Genomic DNA, 23,132 nt, shown 5'->3' with positions numbered 1-23,132 from the left:
AGTGCCAAGCCTGGGCCCTGGCCTCGACTCCCTGCTGCTCCTGCAGTGCATGCTGTGCAGCCAGTAGCCATGAGCGAGTTCAGGCTCTCCCTGCCAGCCCCATCCCACACAAAACCCCCGCAGCACAGAGACAAGCCCTGGCTTGAGTCACCTACTGGGCTAACGCAGGAATTTTTTCCTTGCTGATCTGTGCGTGCCAAACACTGGGGGAAAACTCCCAAGCTGCAGATGTGTCTGCTGATTTCCTGATCCGATGGTAGATTCAGAGCTTTGTGATCTCTGCTCTGGGACTTTGGATGAAATGTCCCTGTTTCGTCCCTTGGCTGAACGTGGGTTCTGACAGCTGCTGAGCAGCAGATGCTCTCCTCGCTATTCCCTTCTTTTTCCCCACTCCCACTCTATTTTAGTTTCTCAGTGCTTTGTGTTAGGTGGCCACCGAGCACCCAGAAGCTTCCAGGTGTGGCTGTAAAGTAGGTAATTGATAACGAGGAACAAAACAAATACCCTAATTGCCTGGATGTTGTCTGACTGCAGGCACCATCCTGCCGAGCACTAGCATATGCTTTATTGATTAAACACTGCCTGAGCCCGTCAAACATGTGAGCTAAGTGCAGCTCCACAAAGACCCAGCCCCACGCCAATGAAAGGGGCCACCGAAGCATTAAAATCCCACGGTTGCTGTAAAGGAAGCAGCCCCAGGACATAAAATTCTGGATGCTACAGCACATGGCAAATGCCCAACTGTACCTATACCAAGAAAGTCACTGTGTAATTATGAGAACTGGGCATAACCTTTGTGTGGTTTAAAAAGTACTAAACATGCCAAGAAGCAACAGCAAACCGTCTTCAGGAAACAGTATAAATGAGTGTAAGCAGCAAATTCACCATTTTGACTGTTTTCCAATTGCCTGTAGCTACACTTGTTAAATTGAGTGCTGCGTGCGTAAATCAAAACAGGATGTTTTCTTTTACCTAACAATGGCCGAGCTCTTTGCCAGTGCTTAAGTATTTTCTGTGTGGATCCAACCTATAGTTTTAAACTCATTTTCCCCTATAGATGTTACTGCGTGTGTGCCCACAGCCAGCCTGTTAACAGTGATTTTCTGAGACCTCTTTAAGAGAAGCTGAACGAAAAATCAACAGTTACCTTTCTTGTTGATTTTCATTGGGCCCTAGGGTGCAATTAAATGTTAACATTGTTATTGAACAGATTGAATTTCCCTGGTTAGGAAGCATGCATACGTACAGTACACACCTACCTCTCTTCCCAGGGTGAAGGCACTCCTGACATCATGACGTGGGTGTAAGGAGGGAAGCAAGGCATCTCTGCTAGCAGAATTTGGGGAATATTTTCTGCTATTAAAAGGAATTTCTCCAACCTGTAGCAGATCTTAAAATTGAATGTGCTTCTGCCTTTTTAATTGTAGTGTATTTGTATGTGTGTGTGCTCCATGTCCTTGGTGAGAAGGATCGCCCAGCAAAGAGGAAGCTGCCTGAGTCCCTTGTGTAACTTGCCATACCAGCAAACCAGTGCAGAGATGCATGTCGTGAGAAGTCAAGAGGGACAGGCTAGCCAAGACCAGGACAAATGGGATGGCCGGAAGGTAGATAGAAAAGCTGGTAAGGATGAACAGCTGTCATGATTTCTACACGAAGAAGTTAGCCATATGGGAAAGCCTATAAAGCAATGAAGGTATTACCAAAGTCCTCAGCCCAGCCCACGCTGGCTGTGCACGCGCTGTGCTGTGGCACTGAGTGCTGAGGTTGACAGCAGCTGTGGGCTGGGCAGCCACTGCTCATCTCCTGCAGTGACACGGCTGACCAGTGCTTCCTAATGTGAGGTGATATGCGCAGAGGAAAGCAGTCTTTTTACTAGGTGCTGATTGCTCCAGCAGAGAGCCTGGAGCTGGGCAGAAAATGCAAGCAAGTCATTGCATCAACAGCTGGAAAAAGGCAGTGCCTGTGTAAGTCAGCTCTGCAAACTTTTCAGCGGCTCATTTTCTTTCCCACACCTGTTTTTTTTACCCCTCTGCACACTGTCCATGAGATGATGCTGTTGTTATTCCTACCTCTACAACAAGCTCACTTCTACCTGATTGGGCTTCATGCTCTGCCGTGCCGGTGTCTGCTACCCTGCCTGCAATTGCTCTTAACGGTGTCTGGTTCTCATTGTGATGCTTGGCAAACTCGGCATGCTGCTGACATTTGCCAACAGTGGAGTGCTTTCCTGAGCTTCCCTGCAGGGTCTGTCCTTGGTCTGCATGTGCCCAGGGTGCAGAGTTGTGATAATCTACGGTCACTCGGCCAGGAGCACACACTGCTCTCTGAGCTCCCAGACCACTGCTATTTGCTTGGCTGCTGGTATCCCTGTTTCTTCCAGCTTTGGGCTGTGATGTGACGTGTGACTACGGCACAGAAAGGGTTTTTGCATTCTCAGATTGTTTGGTGGGTTTTTTTTTGCACTGGTTGTTACCCTGTCCTCTGTCTCAATACAGCATTAGTAAACGGTGCTGCAATTGCTGTGCCACCTAGATTAGGTTTCCTGCTTTGAGCTCAGAGCTTGCCAGAGAAGAAAGGGAACCTCGTGTTCCTGCTATGTCAGGTGCAGGAAATGAAGTGCAGAAAGAAGTGATTTAGTGGTGATCACAGGGCGGGCTATGGATGGAAATAGGGCTGCCCTTATTCACCGAGCTTCTCTCTACTGCTGAAGCATGCTGCTGGATCCCACAACCCCACAGTGAACCCTGCCAGGATTACTTGGAGCTTTGTTATTAATCTCTCTGTCTGGGCTCCACGGATCTCCTTGAGCCATCTTCCTGTGGGCCCAAACATGAACATGTAAGCAGATTCTGCTTTCAGACAAACCCTGCACGATTCGCCTCCTGCAGTTCCCAAGCAGTTTTGGGACCAAGGCCAGCTTGCGGGGAGCAAAACTTCCTTCCTCCTGGCTCCTACCAAACCTGCAGCCCCTGCTCCAGGCTGTGTTTGCCCTCTGCCTGTGATGGGAAGGGCATCGATTGCAGCATGCAGGTGAAAATGGATTGCGACCTGCTGCCCGCTGCACTAACAGAGCTGATTAGCACTGGCGTGTGTCTCTGCCAGGACTGATCTTGCAGGTGAGAGCATTCCGAGAGCAGCTGAGGCCCTGCAGTCTCCATCTCTCACCGCTGGCTCAGTCTGCTCACTGCTTTGCAGCCAGGACACCAGCAGTGGTTTTTCTCCACTTTTCCTATTCCTGGAGCCTCCTTATCAGCCTGTTGCGCTGTCACAGTGGCTGCTCACAGTCCTGGCACTTGCAGGCTGATATTGCAAAAGCTCAGCTCTGCAGAGCCAGGCTGGCAATGCCAACAAGACATCCGGTCCTGAATGGGGTGACCCATCCCTGCGTGGCTCTGCGGGGTCCAGCAGCATCATCCCATCATCCGCTTCATAACCGTTGCTAATTGGAAAATTAAACCGTAAGAAGAAAATCTGCTTCAAGTTATTCCATGGGCTTTTGTCCCCCACTGAGGAGGCACAAATCAAGGAATCAGAATGTTTAACAAAACAAACAGAGATTTCTTTGGTATTGGGGGAGATTTATAGGCAGTAGCATCCAGAGAAGCCTCCCCCTGCTCTGTCCTTCTGCTTGAATTCTTGCTGGTCACTGACTTATTACTTTTCTTACTGTTTCCCCTGCTTTATAAGTGGGTAAAGCATAATCAAATTATCATAATACTCATTTGGTTAATTGCCCTTTTGGTTACTTATTGAGTTAATTAAAAGACAGGGTCAGTTAGGAGGAAATGCAGAGAGGTAGGCAGTGAGGGGACAGGATGTGGGCTGAAATAGGCCATTACTCCAGCTCAAAGAATGGCAGTTTGTGTCCCTTCTTTATTGCTACACCACTTCTGTGCATGATTTGTTCTGGATTAAAAAGAAAACAGCAGCTAAATAACCAACCCAACAAACACAAAGCAAAAGAAGAAAGCCTGCTGCTGGAGATCTCCGTTGCTTCTTAGAATCCATTTAGCATCCATCCAAAGCTCTGCAGAAGCCCAAACCACCTATTTTAGGATCCTTTTTTCAGCTGAGAAAAATGTGCTGCTCCACAGGTCAGAAGCTGCCTGCAATTATGACCCCGAATAGATAGAAATGTTGCTTCTTGAGACAAATTCCATCTGACAGTTTTTACAGTACGTTCGTTCAGAGCAAAATGCCCTGTCCCCTGTCACCCGGATTGAAATTATTAAGGAAGACAGACATTTCACTGACAACTCTAGCCTGCGGGGGGAAAATATTCCTTCTGTTCCCCTCTGAAGGTCAGAGCTCACATAATGCAGAACACTTAGAGCAGTTTCTTTGCAGTGGGGCTGTGGATGGATGTTAGGGTAAGCAGGCGCCTGCTGCACGTGTGTTGGAGGGGATTGGGGACAGAGAGGCTGAGGCTGGCATGGCTGCAGTTTGAAGTTTGCCTTGCCTGGTCAATGGGTAACGCGTGCAGGGCATGCTCTCTCTGTAGGTTCACCTTCTGGCTGGTTGGAGGATCCGTGTGTGCCGTGGCTGCTCCCTTCTGTGGGAGCACCAGCTCCATCCCTGCTCAGGTGCCTTTCTGTGCTGTGGGAGAGGCTCAGCCCGGCCCCTTCGTGCCCCCCAGCCCCACTCCTGCACATCAGCTGTCATTCACTGTGCCTTGCTGTGGGTCCTCGGGCTCACTCAATCTAGGGCTGAAAATTGGTCTTGAGCCAAGGTGGCCAGAGGTGAGAAATCAGCCTGCAGCTCATTAACCTTTTGGCATCCCTGCCGGCAGTTTGGTCCCTGCTGGCTGTGTGTGTGGTGTGAGGACATCTGCACTGCTGTCCCTCCCCGCCTTCCCAGCTCATATTGCAAACAAATCCCAAACCAGAGCGCAGCATCAGCACCAAAGCTGGATGCAGAGCTCAGGAGCCTTTGCTCTGCCCTTATGGATAAAGGGTGGAAGAACCAAGTCCTGACCCACACTGCTCCAGCTTCCCATCCTCCATGCTCTTGCTGGGGGAGCACAGCCCTGTACACCCCTATTCCCCACCATCCACCAGAAGCCCTGGGGGGCTGTGGGGGGCCATGAACCCTGCGCCATCCCAGCCACTCATCCCAAGGGACGCAGCATCTGCCCAGAGCCCACAAGGACCTGGAAACTTTTCTTTCTTCTTTCCCTCACTCCCTATTTTTCTAAGTTTAATTCTGAACAGCCGGCTGCGTTCAGCCTGACTGGTTTGTTATGGCTTATAATTTGTGTTAGGATTAATTAACTAATTACCGACAAATGTCCGTTGGCAAGATTCTGCTTCTGCTTGTCAACTTGAAGTATTTAATTATTTTAATCATTTACTTTCATCTTCAGAATTTATGCTCTTCCAAGAGCGTTTCTAGGCATCTTTTAATTATTATTCTGATTTTTTTTTCCAAGGGGTGGTGAGCTGGGGGATGGAATCGCTTCCCATTAACTATTTCAGCGAGGCAACTTTCCTTGGAAGCTCACCTTTGGCTTGCAGGGCTGCAGTGGAGATGGGATGCATGGAGAGGGCTGGGTGCTGACTTCCAATGGAGCCCTGCCTTTCCCAAAAGGATTTTGGGAGCCAGCCATGGCCACGCACTGCACTGCTCCCTGCCTGAGGGCTCAAGTGATGTTGGTTTGTCCTCACCAGACGTGATTCCCTGATATCCCATCAGACACAGGAGAGTCTTTGAAGCATCACCGTGCACGTAGACTTCTGAATGTGTGCCCAAGGATCCTGGGGAGGTGTCCATTTATACAGGTTATCAAAAGACCACAAATTGCTTAAAACCCACAAACCGAATTGGACTCGATAGTCCTTATGGGCCCCTTCCAACTCGGCTAATTTGATGGTTTGTGACTCCATGAATTTTGCTTTGAGGATGATGCAGAAGGGGGGGTGGGGGGGTCGCAGCAGGATGGATTTGGCTGTGGGCACACAAGGAACTGCAGTGGTGGGATGAGAGGGCAGTGTGTTTGGGTTATGGGAAATGCAGCCAAGGCTGGCTTGGTTTGATGGGAAACCCCATAGGGCTGCCCCTGAAATGACCACCAAGGCAAAACCTGAACCCTTTCCTTCCACCCATCACAACCAGAGCACTTCCATGGGATCAAAACACCGCAGAGTGCCACCATCTGACAACACGCTGCAGCTCAAAGCCTTTCACTGCCCAGCAGATTTCCAGGCTTCTTTCCTGGCCAGATGCTTCCTGTGCCATCAGACCGCATTGGGGCTGAGCTGCACACCCTGCCCACCCCTCGCTGGTAGAGGCTAACGAGGGCCGTGGACTTGAGAAGATCCTTTCCTGGAACAAACGAATCCCTTGGACCAGAGCTGATGAGAGAGTGCTACTTAAAAGCTTTCTTGAGGGTACATAATTATATGGAAAATAACGAGGGGCAAGGCAGCAGTATTATTACCACTTATCACATCACTCTAAACTTAATCCGGAGTGATCTGTGGGATCACAGGACAGGCTTTCTGAAGCAGGAGGAGCCCACGGCTGTGCCCATTGACTGGGCTGACCCAAAGGCAGGGGGGATGTCACACGGGTGTCACCTGCTGGGACGGCACGTGAGAAACGAATGGCGCAGGGAAGGAGGGCTGCAACCCGGCCGTGGGCTCCGGGTAGGGAAACATCTAAACGAGATGAGAAAGATTGCCTTAATTAACTTCAGAATCTCGTTAATTAGAAGCCTCTCGTATTACAAATTGTTCCTGTGACCAGCCCGAGCCAGGGCTGCTACAAATGGCAGAGGATGGATTGTGTGGGTTTGGGATCATTGAGTTTCGCTGTGTGTTGGCTCTGCATCCAGGCACGGGGGGCCCAGAGCCCAGCTGAGCTGCTGCAGGGCCCTGTGGGGGGATGAAGCCCTGGGGTGGCTGGCGCTGGGGGTCCTGGTGGGGAGCAGAGCCCTGTGCCATTGCAGGCGGGCAGAGGGAGCTTCAGTTGATGCCCCCGGCGGTTTTTTTACAGCTCAGCTATTCCATTTAGGGTTTCAGAGGCAGTGGAAGGAAGCTGGGATCGCTTCACTGACCAGCCGGAACATCCAGCCAGTACATTAACTGCCCTGCTGCCCTGATCTGATGTGGTTTTACAGACAATAGCTACTGGCTATTTAGGCAATGTATAAATTAGCATATTCTGCACAAACGAGGAGCATATTTAAATCAAAGGAGAGTGCCCTTTATTTGTCAATCATTCCACACTCGCATTTTCACATTCCTTTATAAAGTCGATTTCAGCTTTCTCCGGACCCCCATCTTCACACGGGGAATTGTCGGAGGGTTTCCTCCCCCCTCCCCCCCTCTCCTTTAATTAAAACAATCGCAATCTGCTCTCCTGGAATTCCTTTTGGCTCAGTAACTCGTGACCTTCACTCCGGGTTGGAGCCTGCCTGGTGCGCGGGGCAGAGATGAGGAGATAAAGTCAGTGAGATGGGGATGCAGGCGTGCAGATGTGATTGCCAGGATGTGCTGCAGCCACCGACTGCATCTGCTGCTGTGCTGAGTGGTGCTGAGCAGGGAGGAGAGCCGTGGGCTGGCTTTGGAGGTGCAGCAAGCTGATGTGCTGGACAAAATGATGCTCAATGGGGGAGAAAACCATGAGTGCAGTGGTGGTTTGCAATGCTGGAGCAGCCTGAGCTTCCTCATCCCTTCAAGTGCTGTTGTTGGTAATGTGAAGGACTGCTTTGGTCCAGTACAAAGGTCAGGATGTGAGCCCCACTGAGGGGTAGCTCAGCTCCGGGGCACAGCTGGGAGCAGAACCATCCGCACTGCCAGCACTGCCTGCTCTCAGAGTCCCCTTTTGCATTCCCAAGGATCTCAGGGGCTCTCGGAGCTCTGCAGCTCCTGAAAGTGGGAATTGCTGCTGCTCAGCAAATTATCAAAGGGCTTTTGACAGCAAGTGCTGACAGTAAGGCACTTCTCCTTGCTGGATGATCTCAGCCAAGCCGTGTCTGAAGGCTTTCAGTAGGGCAGTGATGAACGTTTGCACTCCATCAGTTACTTTCCAGCCTGCAGAGAACACAGGTTAAAGAGGAAAATGCAAATAAACCCAAGTCCTGAAGCCTTCCTAATGGCCACATCCTGGCTCTTGCCAGGTTCTCGCAACGCTGTGCTGACAGAAAATAAAATAGACCTAGAATATCTGTACAATAGATACAGATATGGTTTCAGGAGCAGCATTGGGGTGGTTGGGGGGCACAGGTGTGGGAATTGGCTGCTCACAGCGTGGCCACGAGGTGCTGGGACTCCAAATGGCACCAAGGGCTGTGTGCCCCCCTGCCTCACCGCCTGCCCTCCTCCTCCCCTGCCTCGTGGTGTTCCTCATGCATGGAAGGTATTAATTACCCACCTTGCTTTAGTGGCTCTCAGGAAATGCCCTGCAGCAGAATGCGCTGCGCCCGCTGCAGCTCTGCTGAAGAAGAGGAGCACAAAGCTGCGCCCCACAGGATGAAGCAGCGCCCATCTATTGCAGCCCATGGACAGCAGCTCCTGTGGGGCTTGGCAGCACAAACAGGTGAGCAGCAAAGCACAGCAGGCTGCCCCTGCTCCTGGGCACTGCTTTCCCTGCACCAGCCCAAAAGTGAAGGTGGTAAAAAGTGGTGAGAAAGCACCTGGGAGTGGTCATTAATTCACAAACCACCGCATGGCCAAGGATGAGCCCCTGTGGTCCCTGCCTGGCTTGGGTCGAATGGGATTTGCAGGAGCCTGGAGGCAGAACAGCAGAAAGATGGGCAGGAGGGCATGAGACCCCTCCCAGGCTCCAAAACTGCAGAGACACTTTTTTGTTCCACCTTTGGAACACGCAGATCTATTCACTCATCATTCTACCTCATGGATGTGTGCACACACGTTGCTGTGACTTCACGGCTCTCCCATCCGTGCATAAAACAGCCCAGGGAGCCCAGGCTGCTTCATCTGTTTGCCACAGAAGATGGATCCATTCACAAATTGTTTTTTATTGACCCACAGCGCTGCTGAAGGTCGTTTGTTTGGATGGAAGCAGCAGCGTGGATGGGGGGAACGTCCGTGTGATGGGCACATCCCAACCCCAGGGAGCACCATGGAAACCCCATTGATGCTCCACTGAAATCCCATTGAGACCCCATTGAAATCTTGTTGAAGCCCCATTGAAACCCACTGAAGCCCCCCAGCGTCCCTCTGGACCTCACGCCCTTTAGGATGAGTCCTTCCTTGGGTAAAAGAGGCTCAAGATGGAAAAATGGTGCCTGCAGGAGCAGCACGTGGGGCCGGTGGAGCATCGACCCACACTGGGGATGATCCCAACTGAAAGCACCAGAGCTCTGTGGGCAATGCTCAGCAATGGGTTTTTCTTTTAGAAGCTTCACGCTGCAGCCATTCCTGGGTGCATTTACACTGTTTGGAGATGGGGATGAGTGGGCACCAGTCAGAGCAGCACTGGGTGAGCAGGAGAGACGGATCAGTGTGGAGTCACAGAATCACAGAGCCGTAGAACGGCCTGGGTTGCACAGGAGCTCAATGCTCATCCAGCTCCAACCTGCTGCTGTGTGCAGGTCGCCAACCTGCAGCCCAGGCTGCCCAGAGCCACATCCAGCCTGAATGCCTGCAGGGATGGGGCACCCACAGCCTCCTTGGGCATCTCTGTCCCCATCACAGCATCACACCCTGTGCTCATTGGGTGCAGTGAATGATCTGAGCTCAGAGCTCTCTCTGTCTGCGTCCCCATCGCAGCCCTTCACACTTTATTTTTTTGACTTTACAAATGTGCCAGATTTTAAGGGAAAAAAAGGGGAAAAAAACAACCAACCCACAGAAAGGGAAAGTAGCACATCCCTTTGTGCAGTGCTTTTTAAAAATCCCTGTTAAGTTCCTGTACATGCTGACAGTTTTACAATTTACATGACAGCTGGCTTGCTTGGAGGAGATCTCTGTTAATTAAAATAACACAAAGGGAAAGAAGCGAAATCGTGTCAGCGGATAATTAATTTGGAGCAGGACACCAGGCTGCGCTGATCCCGCTAACAAAACTCTGCAGGAATTCACAGCTTTGCAGGGCTCGGCTCTGGGGACGGCCCCTTCCCATGGCACTGGGTCCCCAGGTCCCCCAATGTCCCCAGCTGGGGTTACGATGGGGTTTCAATGGGGTTTCAGCGTGGTTTCAATGAGATTTCAGTCAGGTCTCAGTGGGGTTTCCCCATTTGGGGACACGGGGGATTTGTCCCATGGGAAGGGACCGGCTGCAGCGTGGCGCTTTCCCAAGATCCGTACCCAGATCCTCTTTGCTAGCGCTCTGCCTCTCCCATGGCGACGGGAACCGCTGCCATCCCATGGCCATCCTTTGCATACCTCTGTCCCACAACGGGCACGAGGCTGGGGACAAGGACAGCCCGGGGGACCCCTCTGCATTCAGAGGTCCGTGCCCCCGCGGTCGGGGCGTGCTTGGGATGCTCGCTGTGGGTTTTGCTCCATCCTGACCCACCGGCCCCTTGCACCCATCGCCCGCCTTGTGCTTAGTTAACAATTCTGCTGCTCTCTCTCGCCGCTTTGGTGTGCTGATCAGGCGGGCTCGGGGATGGGGAAAGAGAAAAACAGCGCAGAGAGGGAAGGGAAAGAGCAGCCCAGGGCTCCGAAGCAGCTGAGGTGTCAAAGACAGAGATTTAATGAATGTGCCTGCGGTTCACCTGAACAGATGAGCACGAGCTAGAAGGAGAGAAGGAAGAAAATGGAAAAAAGAAAGGATCATTTTTCAGATTGGCAGCTCCCCTCCCAGACATCTTTTAACAAGAGAGGAAAAAAAAAGGGACTCCGGCGCTGCTTTAAAGGGACAGAGCCGCTGCTTCCCCGCACCGCGGCTTTGGGGTCGGGCTGCGGTGGGTGGGACTGCAGCTCCCGCGGCCCCATAGCGCTGAGCCCTCCGGGTGGAACGGGATCCGATTCCCACCCAGACAGCGGGACGGGGAGGTTGGAACCCGAAGCTCTGCAGCCCCAGCAGAACTGGGACCCCAACCCCGGAGCTCTGAAGCTGAGGAAGGCAGTCCGGAGTGACTGCCAGGTCTCCCAAACAGGGCTCGGATTTGGCTTCCAACAGAAAGCAGTTCCCAGCCTCCCCTTTGTTATGCCCTGCATCATTCCTTCCTCTTTTTCCCCCCCCCCCCCCCACGTTTTCCTTTTTGTGGGACAAAGCAGAGATGCTGTGTATCCCTTCCCATCTGTGTCACCATTCCAGAGCTCGGTGTCCCTGCTATCGAGGACACAAGGACTCAGCCCAAACTGCAGCCCTGTGGGTTTCTATTTTAGGACTCTATTCTAGAAGGAAGGACTTGGTTCCTCTTCCACAGAGGTTTCCCCTCCCATCCCCGTGCCCTGCAGGCTCTCTGACTCCTCACACAGAGCGTTGCAGAGCTCTGGGATCCCACAGCCACAGCCTGCAGCCCTGGGGATGGGACCCAATGTTGTCCGTGAGCAACTTTGTCCGTGGGCCTCCAATTACTCTCAGTGCTCTGAGCTCTGTCACATCTCCTTCTCATCAGGAACGGCACCGACGGCTCTTTCATTCCCCCCCCCCCCCCCTTTTTATTTTCTTGTGCACACGGTTGCGTTTTTCTTGATATTTTTTAATGATTTTGCACAGGAGCCCAAAATGCTGCAGCGGGGACCTGAGGCTCTCAGCCCATCCTGCATCACAAATCACTGCATCGCATCCTTTGCACAGCCCCCATCCCTCCCCACGTAGATCCTCCCCATGGCTGCAACCTCGACTGAAACTGGTGCTGAGTGAGCCCTAAGCCCCCCCCCCCCATACACACACACACACACACTCCACAGTTGCTTGATTTTATTTTATCCATTCCAACCTGTTTTCTCCTAAACGAAATAAAACAGGAGCCCAGATAACGAAACCTACGGCTTTTATAAAAGAAACATTTCACAATTAAAAAAAAAAAAAAAAAAGTTAATAAATGGCCGAGCCCCAGCAGATGGGGGTGTGTGCGGAATTTGCATTTTTCAGATTAACATGCACGAGCAGAGATAGAAAACGCTTTTGCCCCGGGGAAATAATTTGAGAAATCTTTGCATATTTTATTTAAAAGCATGCCGCGTTAGGCAGGGTAATAATGCAGAGCGGTGGTGATTAGGTGGGGCCTGGAGGGATCGCAGCCCGGGACCCCAACCCCCCCCCCCTGCAGCCCCCCGACCCGCAGCGCTGCACCCCAAAGCCACAGCGGGGTCGGGGTGTTGGTAGGAGGGCGCCGGGCCCCGCCGTGCCGCGCATCACCCCGTGTCCCGTTATGGGATGCTTCGCTTCCTTGAATTCCGGGCGTCCTTGGGATGCTCCCTGCTAATTAGCAGCGATGGAAGCTCCTCCAGATGGAGCGGAGGGGTCGGGGCGGGCGCTGAGGCTCACAGCAGTGGTGTGAGGTGAGGGCGCAACCTGCAGGGCGTGCGCCTGGAAGGAAAGTCCTGGCAGCTGTGCGGTGTAACGGTGCTAATTGGGCAGCGGGGGGAGGGAGGGAGCAGGAACGGGGGCGCAGAGAGGGCGGGAGGTGCGCTGGGCTGGGGCTGATTCTTCTGGGGGCTTCTTCCTTTGGGTACTTCTCCTTTTCGGCTCTTCTCCCTATGGGATCTTGTCCCTTTAGGGTCTTTGAGGTCCCTGAGGTCAGGGATGCTGAGCTGGGGCTGACACGCTGCTGCCCTCATTGATGCATGCAGGAGCAGGAAGGATTCTGCAGCTCAACCCGAAGGGGGATAAAACCACCAAAAATAGGGCTGCCACCCTTGGAAAAACCTTATTTTTTTTCCTTTAATCAGGATCCCTTTGTTCTGGCCATTTGAAGCCGAAGGAAGGCCTCGTTGGCAGGACTTGTGGAGGTCATTTTTCCAGGAGGGGACGCCCAGGTGCCACCGTCCCCATCCCGATCTGCCCCTGCTGCCCATCAGCTCTGCTCAAAGCAAAAACCCTCCGCCGCCTCCCGGCTTTGAAACCCGACCCAGCGCCCAGCTCGCTCCCTGTCTGCTCCCATTATTAATAAACTTTGAAGGGCTCCCTTCTGTCCTTAATGAGATTAGCGTTATTTTCATGCATTGCTGCGGGGCAAAGGACTGAAAAAGTGGCTGAGCTGTAAACTAAAGGGTGCTAATCTATAGAGGGTGGGTCCCCGTTCCCGTCGCCGCAGGGGATGGGTGAGAGTAATCAATTAAAAGAGGGGATTAGAGGTGCCGTGGTCACCCCGTATTGAGGTCGCCCCACCACCTCACAGCAGCCCAACCCCATCGCTGAGGGAGAAAAAGCCCTCAATCAAAGCCCAGACCCAAAGGGGCAAAAAAAATAATCTGTCGTTCATACATTAAGGCTCCGATTTGCTCAGCAGCTCTGCCCGAGCTTTGTCAATTAATGCTAATTTAAAGCACGACGCTGCTGTTTGGTTTATTGGAGAGCTTTTGTTTTGGGGATGAAAAAGTGTCCGGCGTGGCCAAATGCGATGCTGCTTTCTTTGGTTGCATGGGGACGGCCCTGAGCAGAGTCACTGCGGTGAGGATGGCGCAGCAGGGCTGGGGGTGCAGCAGCACAGGCCCTGAGATCTTCACTGCTTCCAGTTCCTTTTTGCCACCAAAGCTGTGCCCAAAAAGCACCTCACCATGCTGGGAAAGGAGGGAGCAGCGCCCCTGATGTTCACATGACAGTAATTAAATGCTTCTCCTATCGGAGCATCCCAGAGCAGGAGCGCAGTGCATCCCAGCCATGCTGTGATCTGTCCCCAGTGTCACACTGTGTGTCCCTCTGCTCCAGCACCCTGCAGGAGCCAATCCCAGCACGTGAGGACGATGGCATCCTGCACACACAGCAGTGCCTTTGGGTGCAGACAGATGTGCTGACGCTGCACAGAGTGCCAGGCATGGCACCGATGCCATACGTGCCCTTGCCAGGCCGTCACCGCAGCCCGCATCCCCACCAAACCCCCACCCCTTCCAGGATCCCACTCTGAAGAAGGCAATTTGACTGGTTGGGTGTTGGCAAAGCTGTGGCACTTCGTGGCTGGAGGAAGATGGCCATCAGAGCTCCACGTGCCAGCCGCATCCTGGGGGCACCCATCCACCCCACAAACCCACCCCACACTGAGCAGCAGCTCCGGGGCACAGCGCTTTGTCCCGTCCCATCGCCCCACACTGAGGGACGGATGCTCAGCACTGGGTAGGGCTCACCCCAAAACCCAGCGGTGGAGCAGCCCCTGGCAGCGGCCCTAATCCCGGTGGCTGCACCGCCGTGGGCTGTGGATTAGGGAGCAGAGCCCCGAGCCCTCCTTTGTCCTCCCTATTGTGGAGCATTTTGCTCGCCTCTGCTTTAAACCTTGTAACCATTTTGCTGCCTTTTAAAATCGGGCTGAATAGGGGGTGGGATGGGGAGAAGGGTGGGGAGGGGGCTTTGAGGCAGCATTCAGGCTGCAGCTGCCCCGTCTCAGCGCGTTCCCAGTGACCCCCACGGATGCGACGGCCACCGAGCAGCGCGGGGACCGGGCTGGGGACAGCCCACCTGCCTGCTGGGACGGGCACTTTCATGCCTATTGGGATTAGAGATTTTAAGTGTCGTTCCAAATTGTGCGGATAAACAGTCTTGTGAAAACTTGTTATCGTGGCTAAAAGGCCCCCGCCGCCGCCCTCCGTCCCCGGCCTTTTGTTCAGGCAATTTTTATTGGCGGATTGGATTTGATGAGGTTTAAGGTTTATTCTTCGGACTCTATTGAAGAGCTGATCCTTTGTCTCACGCCGCGGAGCGTGAAGAATATGAAACGTAGGCAGAAATAAATCTGCTTTTCGCACGCATCGGGCCCCGCTACGGGCAGGGACCACCACGCACAGCTGAGAGTCACCTCCTGCAGCCTCGTGTCCATGCACGACCCCGGGGTGGGACAGGCGCTGCCGTCGCATCCTGAGCTGCAGGAGCTGGGAAAGGGGCTGCAAAGAGCCCAAAGGCAGCGGTGCTGGGGGGCCCCAAGCTCTGAGCTCCCATCTCTCGCCCCCCTCCCACAATCTCAGCCCCGTGGCAGGTCAGTCCCATAATCGCTTCATTTATCACCAGTCACTCGAGGAGAGATTCATCAACAGGGTAATTTCAAAGGAAAGTTTGCTGCAGGGGCTGCCTTCCGTTCGTGAGCAGCTCCACACACCTTTCACCTATCGCATGGAACCTGCCCCACTGCAGGATGCCTCCATCCCCATCTCATCCCCATGGCCACCAAAACCATGGGACGCAGCTCTGAGCTGCAGCAGAGCTTTGTGGTTTGGATCTAAGAAAAGAAAAACAAACAACAGAGAGCATGAAAGCTGCCCTGATGTGAGCCATCATGGAGCTTGAAGCCTGCCCTGATGTGAGCTATCATGGAGCATGAAAGCTGCCCTGATGTGAGCCATCATGGAGCATGAAGCCTGCCCTGATGTGAGCCATCATGGAGCATGAAGCCTGCCCTGATGTGAGCTATCATGGAGCGTGAATCCTGCCCTGATGTGAGCCATCATGGAGCATGAAAGCTGCCCTGATGTAAGCTGTCATGGTGCAACTCTGGGGCTCAGCGGGCTCCAGGCAATGCTGCATGGCTCAGGGGGCTGAACCCCATGAGTGGTCCCTGGGGAGGAGCCCCATTCCTGCCCCCAAGAGCTGCAGGCACTGCCCAGGTCCCCTCTGGCATCACATCCGTGTATCTCACTGCATCTCTTCCCAGCGTTTCCCCATCACCAGGAACACAACCTGCACTGGGGCCGCCCCGCTCACTGCGTCGCATCCCGCTTTGCATCAGTGAGATCTGTCCCCAGATCCCCACTGGTGTTCAGGCTCCTCCTGTTTGGATAAGATATCTGTAATTACACGCATGCCTAATTTGAATTCTTTCCGGAGCGCAATCCTAGCGCTCTGCACCCTGCTCAGCAGCGTGGCAGGCAAAGTCCCCATCAACAGGGAGATGGTGGGTGGTGGAACTTCTCAGCTGGGTGACCAGGGCATGGCAACCAATGGCCATCTTGTCAATGGGGAGGCGTTGGGTAGTGGCATTTCTCTTTGGTTGGATGAGCAGAGATGGCCGTCGGTGATCACCACAAGGTGCCAACAGCCCGTCCCCAGGGTTCAGCAAGCTCTCAGGGGTTTGACCCCATGGAGAAGAATAGGGAAGGGGATTCCTCAATCTGTTCTTGGGCTCACAGCAGTCATCCCCGTGTCTAAAGCCGGGAGGGTGAGGGAAGCCCATTGCTGTGCCCGAGGCCCCAGCTAAGAGCCACAGAGCTGATGAGTGCTTTCCTGACAGACGCAGCACTCAGGAACGGAGGGCTGGTGCAGAACACATGGAGTGAGGTTCTCTGGCCCGCGCCGTGCGAGATGTCAGATGGGATTATCACAACGCTCCCTTCTGGCCCCGCGATCGATGAGCTCAGAAGTGGGGTTGGCTGGGAAACAACAACAGTTTCATCAAACATTCAACGTTTCAAAATTTGGGTTCCTTCCAGGCCACATCCATGCGGTGCCCTCTGGGTTCACTTCCATGGAGAGCCGTGTCCCCAGGTGCCACCCATCCCGTGCTCAGTGCTCCATTGCCACCCATCAGCCTCACGCAGGACCACCCCAATGCCTTCAGCTTCCTCCCTGCCCATGCAGCCCCTCCTGGCTGTGCCCGGCGGCTCTTGCTGTCACATCACATTGTTTGCTCCACCTGTGGACCTGCCCAAATTCTGCAGACATCCTGCAGGCAGCCCTGGGTGCAGGAGGGGGATGTGAGTGTGGGGACGCTGAGCTCAGTGCGGGTCACTCAGAGTGGCTCAGCCACGGGGAGAGGTGGTGTGAGGGGAGGGAGAAGCAAAATCCCAGCTGGATTTCCAAGTCATTTCCCAACCCTTGTGGTCAGCACCTCCCTCCTCATCATCCCCACCACATTTTGGGATGTTTCAGTGCTTTTGGGGCAACTTGAACCCTTCACCCAACCCCAGCCCCCCCCCCCCCCCTTCCTCCCCCAGCTCTGAATTCCCCCTCCATTTCTTCTCCTCCCCCTCCCCCTGCCTCCTCAGCTGCCTGCTGAATGAAGGATGGGTTTTTAAGCCTTTTTTACCCCCAAGGCCCGCAGCTCTGGCTCGCTGCTATCGCTGGGATAAATGCAGCTTTTCGGCCCAGAGCAGCACCACGTCCCCCCCCGTGCTGGGTTATCAATCCCTGCTCAGCATCGCCAGCGCCGGGCTGGGTCCTCTCCACTGGGAGCCCTCTTCTTCCCCTCTGGCCACAAGAAAGACCATCGTGCCTTAATTCCGAGCAGTATCACCACCAAACAGACTCAGCCCCGATGCTGTCGGCTTCTCTTAATTCATCTTTGTATTCTGCAGTTGGGTTTTTTTTTGGTTTTTGTTTTTTTTTTCCCCCATGAATGTTTAAAAAGTTTCCAGCTCTTTCTGCCAGGCTCTGGTGGGTTGGGTTTGTGTGGGGTTCGCCGAGCGCAGCCCCGATGTGTGGGATGTGAAAATGAGCATCCATGGAGTGTGAAAAGCCACCGTGCTGCATGGTGGGGATGGGGAATGGAATGAAGTGAGCAGAGCCATCAATAGACTCAATAAATGCATTCATCTCTTCTTTGCTCCATCCTTGGCAGGAGCTGGAGGCTGCCTTCACCTTGCCCAAAGCACAGGGAAAAGGAGGCAGGATGGGGTGAAGGGGTGACGGAGCCCAAAGAGGAAACACAGACGCAGCCCAAGAGCTCAGGGTGACCGCTTCGGTTTGGAGCTGAGCACAGACAGCTGGGAATCCACCTCCACCCGGCCCAGCCAGAGCCTTCCCTTCCACCTGCCCCATCCCAGGAGCAGATCAGCCCTTTGCATTGGGCACGCAGCCCTGGGGATGCCCCCCCTCCCCACCAAAGGAACCGCAGAGCTCTGCATGAGCACCAGCGCCAGGGCTGCGGGAGTTGGGGGCTGTCTGTGCGGAACCCTCGTTTCCAAGCCCTCAATCAAATGCTCACAGACAGCCGGAGTCGTGGCAATGGGGTTATTTTCCCCTCCGAGGAATGAAGTGCAGAACGGAGGCTGCTGGGACTCAGCCCCGTGCTTTCAGGGCTCAGGATATTTCAGCGCTGATGCTTAAAACCACGAAGGTGTTCCCTGCAGCCAGACAGCCGCTGCATCACAGAGGGAACGCGCTATGAAATAATGATGTACAACTGGCCTTGAGGCACTCTTTGCAGCTTGATTGGCCTCGATGGCAGAAGAATAACCGAGAGTTTATTGCCTCTCTCCCAGTGATCTTTACTCCCAGCTGTTTTCCTGGGGAGGGCCTGGTTCCGTTCCCCATCTGAGCCACCTCCTCACCCCTTCCCTGCACCCCAGGTTGGACAGAACGCACAGCTCCCAGCACCCCAGCACTCTGCAGTGCCTGAAAGTGGATTTCTGTCTGCTCAAAGCCCCGGTCTGCAGAAACAGGGCAAAAGAAGTAGGAAAAAGGGGCAGGAGAAGTGCTGCCATGCAGAAGCCCTTGGTGACCCCCCCACCTCCCGGCACGCTTTGCAGAGGGGAGAGGTTGGGTTGGTGCAGTTGATTTCTTTCCCCCCTTTTCTTTCGAGGAGCCGTGCTGCAAATAGCCTGATTTATAAGATTTCTCTATCATTAAAATGTAAATGAAAACAGACACGAAAACAATCTGAATTTCCAGCCGAGTTGCTCTTGCTTAATATTCTACCCTGAAGGGGGATGTGCGGAAGCAACAACATTTCAAAGGGAATCATTAAAGAAGGCAGCTCAGGCTGGGTCCCCATCAGATATGGGCCGGGATGGGAGCCCGTCCTGTTGGACTGCACCCCTGCAGAGGGGCATGGAGGGCAGGGGTGGCCCCAGATGCTTTGCTGCAGTGCTGCACCGCACGTGTTGTGCAGCGTGCTGCACGTGGGAGCCGCAGCCATGGTGTGAACCCACCCAGCAGCACCACGACTTCGCCGTCCTCAACACACTGTGGGGGTTTGGAGGATGCATGGAGGGGTTTTGCAGCTCCTGCTGGTTGGGCAACGCAGGGAGGGGAAAACCCCAATCCTTCCCAAATTTGCTTGCATGTGGAGCAATCAGCATCGCTGCTGCTTTGTTCTGAAGGGTTCCAATGGTGAGGTGAAACACCTTCCTCCCTACACACCTGATGTTTCTGTAATGCTGTTATTTTAATGTAAAAAAAGACAACTATTGCCAGAGCTCACTGTGTGCCATCAGGTCAGCCCCAGCTACAGGGATTTAATGTGGAGATAAAGTAAACAGGCAGAGGGGACCTTCAAAACAGGGCCCTGTCTGCTGCACTTGGCAATCTGTGCTCTCACATCCTGGGCTTTGCAGATCATTTTGGGGACGTGGCTGTATGTGAGCCCAGCTGCCCTTCACTGCCCCACATCCCAATGGCATCACTCCATCCTCAGTGGTTCCAAACCTGGAGCAGCTCCAGAGAGACCCCGAGAGCCCCCACATCCATCTGCAGCCCGTGATGTATGGAGGGATGGGAATCCCTGGGGATGCAGGAATACCCACGAGATCCCCATCCCGGCACCGGAGCCACACGGAGCTGCGGTCCCACAGGATGCAGAGCTGGGACACGGCTCCCCACTGGATGCCAACGGGTTTCTGTGCCTTTGTTTTCCCAAATCTCGGGGCTGGGGATGGGCAGCTCGGGATGGGGAGGACTCCAAGAGCAGCGCCGGGGGCACCGGGCTGGGAGAAGCCTCTGTGCCAGCAGAGCGCAGCCACCGCTTTGATCCGCGCCCACAGTTATTCTTTCATTTCTTGAGCAAATAATCAGGATTTTCACAATATTTACCTTGGATGTAAAGATTTGTGTCATGCTTCCGACCAAGACAAACAGAGGAGCCGGGTGGGGGAAGGGGCTCTGGCAGCACCGAGGCTGCATCCATCCCACCCCCTGCAGGGACATCAACGCACCCCCAGGCACAGCGAGGGGCTTCCGCTGCTCCTTGTGCTGCTCTGGATGGAAGGGCCTCCACCGGCCCTGCTGTGCCCTTCCCTGCTGCTCCCTCCAGCCCTGTGCCGTGGAAGGGGCTCTGCTCCTCGAGTTCCCACAGCTCCACAGGAAGGGGGAGAAGGGTGAAGGAAGGTTCAAAGGGCTTTTTCTCATTTCTGCTTGATCTCCATGAGGCCCGAGGCGCTGTCACCCCGGGGTCAACGCTCAGGTGCTCCTATCTCCATCCCATCAGCACGCAGCACGGAGCTGGGCGATGGGGGCTGCAGCCCACGATGGCTGCAGGAGGGCATAGGGAATAAAGGAAGAACCCAGTGGTGCTCTGCTGCTCTCAGGGCAGCACCTCCAGGCTCCATCACTGCCCGTGGCAGGAAGGGAATCGCTGCGTGGCTTCCTGGGGGGATGGGGCACAGCCCGCTGCCCACTGCTCCATCACAGCAGCTTCAATGATCACTGCAGAAAGCACAGCACGCAAACACAGCGTCTCCTTTTTAATCTCTATTTAAGAAGGGCCGCCCTTCACACTTCCCACGCAGCCCCCACTGGATAAAACAGACATTAGGGGAAACAAAAACCAACCAGTCTCTTTGCTTTAAGACAACAAAATGATGCAAAGAGCACAGCTTTGCAAGCAGCTCTGTGGCCATGCATGGTTCTAACATGGCTCCCCCAGCATGCAGATGTGCATCTACACGACCTGGTCGATAAAACATAGAAATAAATCTAAATCAACTCTCCTCTAACACTGAACTGTGAAATAAGCGTGCTGGGTTTGGGGCTGATGATGTTTATGTGCATTTCTGAGCATTCTGAGGTCACTTTTCAGAGTGATTCTCTCTCACTGGACTTAGTGCATGAGTGCAGCTCCTATGGGCTGTGCCACAGCTGGGCCCAGCGCTGGGGACAACCCAGGGCACCGTGCCACAATGCACAGCAGGACGGCGCTGGAAGCTGCAGGTCACTGCAGGGCGATGCTGCACACATCGGGTGTGGGAGCAGCGAGGAGGAGGAGGAGGAGGAAGGCATTAAAGCTCTGTGGTTATTGGGATGGGTGAGCACCGCGTGGGGCTGGGGCTGCCACAGAGCCCGTGCACCAACATCACCATCACAGTCAGGGCTCAGCCCCGATGGGGGTGGAGAGCTGGGGGGAAGCAGAACGGGACTCCGAGCGCAGAACGCTGACGGGAAGGAGCGCGGCTCAGGGGCTGGGGGCAGCAGCGGGGCACGGCGCTCCGTGCTGCATGCAGCGGATCAGCTCCTTGCGGTTGTCCAGGATGGTGTCGAAGCTCTCCTGCAGGCGGTCCTGCTGCTCCAGCACCTTCTGCTGCAGGCCGTGGATCCAACGCAGCAAGGCCAGGCGGCGGTACATCACCAGCTGCACGTGGTGCTTCTCCTTCTCCCGCTCCTTGAAGCGCTCCTTCTCCTGCAGCTGCTGCACCGCCTCTGCCAGCGCCGGGAACAGGGGCTCCGGGGGGGGCTCGGGCACCTCCGGAGGGTCCTCGGGGGGATCCCAGGCGCCACCGCAGGCGCTGTCGGGGCTGTCGATGCTGAGCGAGCTGCTGGTGTAGCCGATATCCTCCGCCGGGGATCCGCCCGCCTCCCCCTCCCCGACCTCCGCTCCCTCGGGGGGGCTGCGCTCGCCCTGCTGGGGGTCGCACGCCGCGCTCGAAGCGACGTCCCCCATCCCGCCTTGAGCCATCTGTCTCTGTGCTAACAGCAGCAGATTATCGGAGGGATTTGCAGTGTTTTCACCCCCCCCGCCAGCCCGGCTCCAGTTCTGGTTGCTGTCGCACACATCGTCCCCCGCGAAGTTGCAGTTGGAGTCGGGGCTGCGTTGCAGGGACCCCGAAAAAGCTGTGCCCAATGCGGGGCCCTCTGGGAACGGGGCGTCGGGGGGGCAGAGGGCGAACATCTCGGCGGTGCTGCCTGCAAGGGAGACGTGGGGCTGAGCGCACACTGAGACACTGCATCAAAGGGGGGAGCCGGGTTTGCAGGGACAAAGGGGTTTGGGGTGCTGAGATTTGGGTATCCCGGGGACGGGCACATGGGGCAGCACGGGAGCGGCTGCAGCATCCTCCTCCCTCACTTGCCCCGGCAGATGGAGGCAGAAGGGCTCTCCTTGCCCTAAAGGCTCTTCCCTGCTGTCTGCTGGTGCCCGAAGCGGCGCCCAACGGCACCGGGAGCGGATGGGACAGAGAGGGGAAGGAGAACAACGTGCTTTTCTCCGGAGCATCAGCACGGAGAGCGCTCCCAGCACTCACAAGAATCACGTGAAGGATCCCCGTGATCGCCCGCGGAGCGCCGCGCTGTGAGCGCACGGATCGGCCCGGGGGGCGGCACGGAGGTGGGCCGGGGGTCCCTTAGGGCAGCGCTGTGGCACAGAGCGCTGCAATTACAGAACAGCCGGAGCTGCGGAGGGCCCGAAGAAACCCCGAGCCCAATTCCCGGCCCTACGCGGCACCTCCCAACCCCGCGTCTGGAAGCGCTCCCCGAGCCCCCGCAGCTCCGTGCCGGTGCGGGATGACCCCGTCCCACCGCCCCAGCGCTGCACCGCATCGCGCACCGACGCACGGAGACGGGCAGTGCGGGGCCGACCCGCAGCCGGGGGCTCCCGAAGGCCGCGCGTTCCGCTGCCCATCCCCGGCGATGTGCGGGGCCGGGCTCGGGGATGCGCGCCGCGGGGTTGAGGATGCGCGCACGGATCGGGGCTGCGGGAACCGGCGCTGAGCCCCCCCCCATTTCTCCCCTTCCTCCGGGATGGAGCCCCGCCCCGCTCAGCAACGCCGCCCGCACTCACCGGGGCCGTTGGCAGCTTCGCCGCCGGTGGGAGCGGAAGCGTTTCCACTCGGGGAGGTGCCACGGAGCCGCACTTCCGAGCGAAGCCGCGGTCCCCGCCGCCGTGGGCAGAGAGAGGGCGGCGGCTGCGGGGAGGGACCCGCGAGGGCGGCGGTGCGCGGCGGGCAGCAGCAGCAGCATCACCCGGGAAGGGACGGGGTTGGGGTTGGGGCCGTCGGGACGGGGGTCGAGGCGTCCGTGGGATCCTAACGGGACCTTCGCGGTCCTCCCCCACCCCCTGCAGGGAGCCGTCAGTCTGCGGCATCAAACGGGGGAGCACGGGGGAGTCACACGGAGCCCCGCAGGCGGTCTGTGGATAATGAGGC

The 23,132-nt window shown here is 55.5% G+C and overlaps 1 protein-coding gene across 1 annotated transcript; it reads right to left on the bottom strand.

Moving 5' to 3' along the window:
• Nucleotides 1-20,454: 20,454 nt before the first annotated feature.
• On the bottom strand, nucleotides 20,455-22,852 carry C23H1orf216 (chromosome 23 C1orf216 homolog). Its single transcript, XM_048968803.1, has 2 exons — nucleotides 22,769-22,852; nucleotides 20,455-21,897 (listed from the first exon to the last, which is right to left on the bottom strand). Exon 2 carries the CDS (start codon nucleotides 21,881-21,883, stop codon nucleotides 21,170-21,172), a length of 714 nt encoding a protein of 237 aa, XP_048824760.1. The 5' UTR covers nucleotides 21,884-21,897; nucleotides 22,769-22,852; the 3' UTR covers nucleotides 20,455-21,169.
• Nucleotides 22,853-23,132: the final 280 nt, after the last annotated feature.

Source organism: Lagopus muta, chromosome 23, assembly GCF_023343835.1.
Source record: "Lagopus muta isolate bLagMut1 chromosome 23, bLagMut1 primary, whole genome shotgun sequence".
Taxonomy (NCBI): domain Eukaryota; kingdom Metazoa; phylum Chordata; class Aves; order Galliformes; family Phasianidae; genus Lagopus; species Lagopus muta.
This window is presented reverse-complemented; position numbering and strand designations above follow the sequence as displayed.